Below are 8,774 nucleotides of genomic sequence, written 5' to 3'. Positions count from 1 at the left end.
AAAAATGCATAAAACGGGTTCTATTGTAATGCTAGTGTCACGAGTTGAAGCTAGTTAGTGCACGCTAACTAGTAGTAAGTGTAGTAAGTGCACGCATGCATACACTGTAGACAGAAAAGTTTAGTAATGTCAAATAATGAAAAGTTAATAAACCATTGTAACAGTTCAACGTTGGCACCCGCACAACCCTCAATTGCAATATTACAAAAAACTACAATACATTGACTAATAATGATTAATAACTGTTACAGCAAAACCGCAGATGGGGTTCTCCTTGTCTCTCGGCTTCTTCTCTTCCTTCTCTCTTCTGCTGCTTCTCTCTTTCATTAGCTTCTTCTCTTCTCCTATTCTCCAGAGTCCAGCACACGTGTCTCTCAAACACAAACTTCGGCCCCTTCTCCTCTTCTTCAGCTTCTTCTTCTTCTCCTCTTTTCTCCAGCCACACGTGTCTCTCAAACACAAACTTCGGCCTCTTCTCGGCCGCCACGTCTCTCTCTCCAGACTCGACTCAACCGGTCCATCTCAATAGTAACTTCACTCGTCTACATCAGACACAATCTTTACACGTCTACATCAGACACAATCTTTACACGTCTATATCAGACACACAATCTTTACACGTCTATATAAAACACAAACTTTACACGTCTATATCAGATACAAACTTCACACGTCTATTCTAGACAAAAACTCCAGGCCGTCTGACCTCTCCCGCACGTCTCACTCTCGCAGCTATCGCGCGTGCGTACGAATCACATAGGGCATATATTTAGCTCATGCCGCGTGTATAAACTCTGTCACTTGTGACAGCTAGTGTGAGTTATTGTGTTGTTTTGTATTCTGTCTTTGTGGCACGTACTTTGTATTACGTCATTTGCAGATTGGAAGCATATATGATGTATTAGATGACCTTTGCAAAGATGGCTCCAACAAGTCGCTATATCCACAGAGCTTTGAACAACTGGGACAAGATTATGGTTTTGTCTTGTACAGAACAAAAGTGCCAGCCTTCGATTCTTTTCCGATCTTATTAGATCTCACGCACGTTAGGGACAGAGCCTACATATTAGTTGATCAGGTATGTAATGCTTTGAGTGCATATACGTGTTGTGAAGCTTATATACTTTCTCCAGTATGTAGATGGATTTTCTGTCATGCGAGTAATCATGAAAGTGCAAGTATTCAAGAATTCCTAATTAAATTTCCTCGTAATGAGCAGAAATGGTATAACCTGTTTGTTAAATATTCATTGCAGAAATATTAAGGACATAACATGTTGTAATTGTGTTTTACTTTATTTCAAACAGTTGTAACAAATGATACAAATTGTTTATGCAAAAACTATATAAGATATCATGTTTTTAAAGTATAATAGTAGCCACATATTGAAATGAAATAATCTACATGAGTCACTGAGTTATTTAATATTTCTATCCTGTCTTTACAAGTTTCCTGTAGGAATTCTGAGCAGAATGGACGGATCATATGCTATTCAACTTCCTAAACTTAAGCAGGGGCAGCAGCTAGACATACTAGTTGAAAACCAAGGAAGAATCTGCTATGGCCCTTTAATAAATGATGTCAAGGTTAGTTTTAGCTATATTTAGGCTAAGTTTAAATATGCATTTATTTATTCACTCATTAGCATGTTGTTTCACTAATTTTAGATCTATGAAACGACAACATTACGTATATTACTTCTTTTATTACGGCTGTTGTTGCTACTACTACTGTTACTATTACCACTGCTACTGCTACCGCTCCCACTACCACTGCTGCTCTGCTGTTGCTGGTACTCTTGCTACTATACCACCGTCTCCCCCGCTGCCGTTGCTGCCACCACGACTACGTAAAATTAATGATAATACTGAATATATTCCACATGCAAAAGTTGAAATTGTAATCCATTGAATTTCGTGTACGTATGCAGTTGTAATTTACCCAAAATCTAAATTCAATTTCATTAAAAAAGAAATAACTGCAAGTGAATATCTGATTCTCATTGTGTCACTATAGTTAGGTTTACATAAAGAATCTTTACTAGGTGATCATTCTGCACAGGCTAGGCGTTTCATAATGTAAACTCGCAACTCATTGTCACTATCCATACCATGCACTTACTTTCCCCTGGCAGTTAGCATTAATCAATACGTTGGCAGTAATATCTTGGTGGTAAGTTCAAGTTGCAATTTGTGAGCACTCTGAAGAGGACGCACGATATTTTTCTGACAAAAATCAATTGCGAGCGAGTATAGTATCACTGTACCTAGCTGCAGAGTGTTTTAGTTTTGCTAGTCTGACCATCTTTGTGCCCATAGCACACATCTATACACAGTAAGGTTTAAAATGTGCCTTTAATCATATGTTCGAACAACCAGTGTGAATAACATTTCAATATAACAAATATCTATTATCACGCAAAGAAAAGTTGCAGCCATTGAAAACTTTGCATGTATCTGTCAATATGAAAGTGCACAATTTTAAATTCCTATTTTAGCACCAAAACTTCATTCACAAATATTGAAACACCTAAATGAGTAATTGTTTGTATTTCATGCAGCTCTCGGCCACTTCCCCTGACAACTCGTGAATGGCTTATCTTTCCATCTGTCTAACTAACAAGTACTGGAGGTGTTGGTGTTGTGGAGGAGGTCTGGTTTCTGATATATATATATATGGCTTCTGCAGCCAGATACAGACCTGCTTATAAACGATGAGGCTGTATATGTAGTATATATGAAGCAGCCTCCATGATTTCCATCGGGTTCTGTAAGCATCAATAATGTATGGCCGTGTGCAGCACCTATTCAGTAATTACACTTAGTTTGCATTCAAATTTTTCCAATGATGTTTTCACCATGTAATGCCTATAATAAGACTAACTTGTCAGGTTTTATGCGTGTGGTTTTACCACCATTCTCCAATTTTATTTAAACACAAATTCAATAAGCTAATTGGATGTTAGTAAACTGTTTGCAGTTTCACAGTATAATAATGTATTACATTTACAATCACGTACACAAAATTTATTCTTCTATCTCGGTGTATATTTTTGCAAAGGCATTTTACATTTGTGTACATCGGGCAATCATAATATATACTCATGATGCATATGTGTGATCATGCAGAATGTCTTCAAAGAATATAAATTGTTAGGACACATTGTATGCTCACAGTAAGTATATTTACTGTCTGTCAGAGTAATGTTCAGTGTATTTGGGTCATATGAGAAAAAAAACATCATTTCCAAGCTCTTTATAGGGCTGTTAAATATGAAATCAATATGAATATATTACATTGTTTTACATCAAGTTACATCATTAAAGATTTCTTCTCGTTTTTGCAGGTTATCTATTTTTAATGGCTAACAGTAATTACACAGAAATGTGTATCTCTATGTAAAATGCAATCAGTTTCAACATCACTAATATTCAAGAGTTTTACAAGAGACGATTTCAAGAAGTCAGCAATTCTCAATTTACCCAAATATAATTGCTTCTGCGCGTCACCAGCAGAATCCTAAGTCGCAAAATGATGCAACGAGGCACTCAGAACTTGTATTCTCAACTGCGGCTTCGCCTCAGGCTGCAATTAACCCGATTAAATATTTCTCGTCGCCAGGGGCTGATCTGGAACGTGACCATGAACAATAGAACGCTGACTAACTGGGAGATGTTCTCGCTTCCTTTCAACGCAACTCCGAGCTGGTTCACGAGTGCGTACGACTCGCGGGTGAAATCGTCTGCCGACACCGCCTCGCAAAGCTTCGCAGCAACCCATTCACCAGCAAGCTCGCGAGATGACGAGGCGGTATCTGACGGGCTCGAGGACGAGACCGCATCTCAGTCTCAATCGTCGTCACCACTCGAGGGCGAGCGTCTCGACGCCAACGTGCGCGCGCTCGAGATGCTCGCGAGGCTGCTCCGCACGAGGGAGCATGAACGTTCACTGGAACGGCTAAAGCGGCGAGGAGAGACGTTGGTGCGTCCGCCGCCGTCACTGCTGCAGAGCGGGGCACCGGCACGAGCCGTGTTCACGCAAGCAATAAGGTGAGCTAGCTGTCGTGATCGTATCTTTCAGCAATGACAGGCTGGCAGAAGTATCGAAAGAGTTTGACGTACAGGCGAATCTTGCGGGGAGTGTTGCAGGATAATAGGTTAATTGGTTCGTTCGCTCGCGAGCCGTTTGTGATTGAAATTCTCGAGCTGCTATAGATAGGACTAGCCGTGCCTTTTGCAGATGAATAATCATCCGGTGATTTTTCATTCGCGAAGACATCTTGGCTGACGGTTGTGTGCATCTTAGCTGTGTCGAATGGGTTACGGTTACCTAATCTAAAGTCGCTGAACGATTACAGGTACTACTATGCCGGGCTTCCTCTTCCTGCAACCGGACACCCTGTGCCTTCTTTTTATACGGGGGCGTTCATAGTTCCTGGTCACATTAAATCGCCGCAGGACTCCTACTTGAGATTGAATGGTTGGTACAAGGTAATGGAAATTATAAGTACAGTATATCATGGTACAAGGTTAAGATGATGATCATAATGATATAATGATCGGGGCACGTCATTTGCGACGTGATCTTCGTAGCGTTTCTGTTCAATGACATTCTGCTGTAATGTGTACTGTACCTTTTCCTATCTGGTCTCATCAGTCGTTCGTAAGTTCGTTGACGTTTGTATGTGTTTTATTGTAATACCGGGCATGCGATAAACAATCGGTGATGTAAAGTTCACGTACGTTTTGCAGCCACGGTAAAGCGATCCCACTATTTTATTTCTCGGGTGTGTTGTACGGTTTATATTACATATCTGATCGTCAGCCGACATTATGAAACATGTAACATGACCGTTTAGCTGAGTCATTACTGATATCAACTATCTCCGTCGAAACGTTCCTCCCACGCGATATTAAAATCGAAGCACTGCTGACATTTGAGCGTGTTTTCTGGGCATCTCTCAAGGGCGTGGCCTTTGTGAACGGCTTCAACGTTGGACGCTACTGGCCTGTGATGGGTCCGCAGGTGACGCTCTACGTGCCCGCGCACGCGCTCAAGTCTCACCCGCAGGTCAACGTCCTCGTTCTGTTCGAGCTAGAGTGGTCGCCATGCACCGCTGCGGACGACGCTGCTGACGAGGATGACGACGGGACAACGGCCGAGTTCGGTGACGGCGTCGAGAGCGGCAACCGCGACCTGACCGCATGCAAGGTCGAGTTTGTGACGAAGCACGTCATCGACGGACCCGTGTTCAGAGCGTGGGATGGGGGGTGGTACAGGCCGTAGCTACCGGTGGTGTGCCGCGGAGAAATCAAGGTGGGCTGCGGCGAAATTCAGGTGGGCCGGGGAGGAATTAGGGTAGGCCGCAGAAAAATTCGGGCGGGCCGCGGAGGAATTACGGTGAGCAGCAAAAAAAATTAGGGGGGTGGCAGTGGAGAAATTAGGGTGGGCCACGGAGAAATTACAGCGGGCCACAAAGAAATTAGGGTGAGCCACGGAAAAATGAGGGTGACCTTACGCAAGTTTGATTCTTCGCGTGTGTGTGCGCCGCTGCACGACGTTGTGCAATGAATTATTTATGATCTCGTTGATTGCATGATTCGTTTGAGGTTAGCATCACCTTGGCCTTGGCTAGAGTTACATGCACGCTAAATAATAGATCTCTATGCTCGTCTGCATCAGTAGTGAGCATGAATTATTATGCGAAATCTAATGTTTTCGTGGTATTTAGGCTATTACTTACTTTATGTTACTTTTACTATTACTTACTTATTCTTTACTTACAGTTTCTGGGTACATTTGCTCAAAGTACATGATAACCAGATGTGCATGACATGTTTTTAATTGATTAATGACAGATTGTGTATTGCTTTTTTTCTTCAAATTTATGAATTGAATGAATGAAATCAGGAGCTAGAATTGAACTGGTCTGGATTTCAGGAAAATTTTGGTTCGTCTTATGGGTCTTTCATTAGCAACCTGTTTTTTTCAAGCGTGATTTATAATATGCAGATTATTTGTCAGTTGTGGTGATTGTGTTTGTCTGAATCGCTTTGCAGGAGTCCTGCTGACAGGCTGTTTCACTATTTATAAAACAATTAATTTATTATACAACAAAGTAATTGACAATCGTAAGACAACCCAAGTTTCCAAATATTCGGCCGAATTCGAAAAAAACGAAAAAAAATCACTTATGTACATTCGGATATAATGAGATGGTTAGTGGTTAACCAATGCTACCTTCGTGCGTGCGTGCGTGCGTGCGTGCGTGCGTGCGTGCGTGCCTGCGCGTGAACGTTCATATGCTGGAAACAGTAGATGACGAGATGCCCCCCACCACCATAATATGCCGGCCCACTAATGTACTAATTACGATTGTATTTCTGATGTGTGTGCGCACAGCAGCCAATGCAAAGCAATTAGCTTTCCATATGCAATGGGCTGTGCAACTATGGTTAACGATTGATCGTGAAACAAATTTAATATTAAACGAAAATCCGTACTCAAAAATCCTGTACTCAATCCCTACTACGTGAGTATTTTGGGTTGGGTGTTTGCCATTGCCGGTTGTGTGCGATGGGAACAGCTTTTATAATGTATATTTATAGTATATAAAATAATTCGTAACGTTGCTTCTGCTTCAGGGTATATATTATATATATATATATATATATATATATATATATATATATATATATATATTATTATGACGAATCCTACTCAGTTTATACGTCTCTGCGGTGGTTTGTATGCGTACGTAAAATCCGCACGTTATTTGTTAACTGTTCTTTATGTCATCTGTTTACGAGGTTATTGGGAAATTGAGGGTGTGCCAAAAATTTGTCAATACGTACCATGTAAATGTTTTTTTAATGTTGCGACAGATTGGGATGTAAAACAGCGGAAATTACGTGTCGGCGCGTGGTAAGTATTAGAAATCGCTTCAATCAGGTTTTTAATGTCGATTCACGATAAGAGTACGCCTCAGCGAGTTACGCCACGTGCACACACGTCTTTGATATGAAATGCACGAATCACCATTAATTAATCAATCATTGTCCGTCATGTTTACAATGATGGCTCTGATGCTATCAATGACAAACAAGATTCCGTGTAAGCGGGTCTGTGCGTACGAATAATGGTCGATGAGAAAGCCGGGAGTGTAAATTTTGCAGATTTTATACTATTTGGTGTTTCGTTCTCTTCTTCTTACTTTGCTCATCTCACATATTGAAGTGAAGTTGGGAGAGCTAACCAGTGTTGTAGTAATAATATAGCACGTACGCAACGTTATTCTCAGGATTGCGTTAATTAATTTAGAAAAAATAGAATTATTATCGAGAGCACTAAAAACCACAGGGTTTTGATATAGTTTAATGTTTGGTTTAAAGCCACCAGTAAGGTTTGTGTGCGATGTTATGGTATGTTTGATGCGATGCATGTTATAATGAGAAAAAAATTATATTAATGAAATTCTTATATTTTATATATACCCTATAACATTTTAGCCTCTACAACTTTCAAATCAAGGAAAACCAAGTCGGATATAGATTTTTTTATAGGTTTTTTTATAGGTTATTATATAGAAAATTCTATTTTACTCACACGTTAATTCGTAAATATAACGTAAAATTGGTATTATTTATATTGTAGCTTTATATATATATATATATATATATATATATATATATGGGGATTGGCATGCATTTTTATAATAATATCATATGGACATGCGGTTATTAGGCACGCGTGGCTATAAACGTATAACATTGATGAAGTCGTTGTTGAAATTGTATAGATTGTATAGATATACATAATAAAGATAGTAATATTACGATAAAAACTCAAATTCGTGTTGTTGGAAAAAAGTTTATTGAAAATTCTTACGTATACGAACATCTACTCCCGTAGAGAGTTTTATTTAGTCATGAGTAACGTGCGTATGGTGACGAACGTTTTACGACTAAGCGTTTCGCGACATTCCACGTTATCGTCATTTTGAGACATTTGTATGACGCACCGCGAGTCGGTCACCGTCTTTCACATTAACGATGTTTTATATTCTCCAGCGGCCTCCACGCGCGCATGCGAAATGCCGGCAGCCGACAGCCAGTTCGTTCACCTCGCGAAACACGCGAAAGGAAAGTCGCGAGGAAATTCAACGAGATTGTGACGTCTGACGTGAGGTCATTGCGTCGGCTAACGGGCTAGATGGCATGTTATCGGCAGATGTTGATCGCTGCCTTGACGTCTCCTCGTTGCCTAAGATTATAGAGGAGATCTTCCTTCCGTATGAAAAAATGGCTTTTGTTTTTAACAGTGTATTCTGTAAGGGCCATGGGCCCATTGTCAGAAACATCGTAAAGTTAATGCTAATTGTTAAGACTAATGTTGAGACTAATTTTGTTTCTGACAACGGGCCCTAGCCCTTTATTCAGTCCAACCCTGACCTTCTGATCTTTAATTAGAATTTGCGGTCGATCGGATTCGTGGATTAGCGGGTGCGTATAATGTAAGTGAGCACGGTCGGGATGTAATGAGTGGGGTGATTATATTCAGCCCGGTGACCAGAAAACGTACGGCGCCCAGGCACCCTTATTGCATTTTCCTCTCACGACATTGAAGCGTATCACCAGTGAAACGCATTAGCAAAGTGTTCCCGACTCCGTGTAGACGTGATATTCAGGAGTGTATATATATATATATATAGAGAGAGAGAGAGAGAGAGAGAGAGAGAGAGAGAGAGAGAGAGAGCGAGAGAGCGAAAGAGAGAG

The 8,774-nt window shown here is 40.6% G+C and overlaps 1 protein-coding gene across 5 annotated transcripts in view; it reads left to right on the top strand.

Annotated features, from left to right (window-relative positions):
* LOC106805139 (beta-galactosidase-like) overlaps window positions 1-7,844 on the top strand; it is a 52,808-nt gene extending 44,964 nt beyond the window's left edge. For 4 of the 5 annotated variants that reach the window (XM_014806627.1, XM_014806623.1, XM_014806626.1 and 1 more), the window contains 5 exons: window positions 881-1,078; window positions 1,449-1,586; window positions 3,622-4,049; window positions 4,358-4,490; window positions 4,966-7,844. In XM_014806627.1, coding sequence (XP_014662113.1) covers window positions 881-1,078; window positions 1,449-1,586; window positions 3,622-4,049; window positions 4,358-4,490; window positions 4,966-5,286 — 1,218 coding nt within the window. In that variant the 3' untranslated portion in view covers window positions 5,287-7,844. The remainder of the gene's footprint in view (window positions 1-880; window positions 1,079-1,448; window positions 1,587-3,621; window positions 4,050-4,357; window positions 4,491-4,965) is intronic. The other variant, XM_014806625.1, reaches the window with a different exon arrangement.
* The last annotated feature ends 930 nt before the right edge of the window (window positions 7,845-8,774 follow it).

The sequence above is a fragment of the Priapulus caudatus genome, unplaced genomic scaffold, assembly GCF_000485595.1.
Source record: "Priapulus caudatus unplaced genomic scaffold, Priapulus_caudatus-5.0.1 Scaffold101, whole genome shotgun sequence".
NCBI classification, from domain to species: domain Eukaryota; kingdom Metazoa; phylum Priapulida; class Priapulimorpha; order Priapulimorphida; family Priapulidae; genus Priapulus; species Priapulus caudatus.
This window is presented reverse-complemented; position numbering and strand designations above follow the sequence as displayed.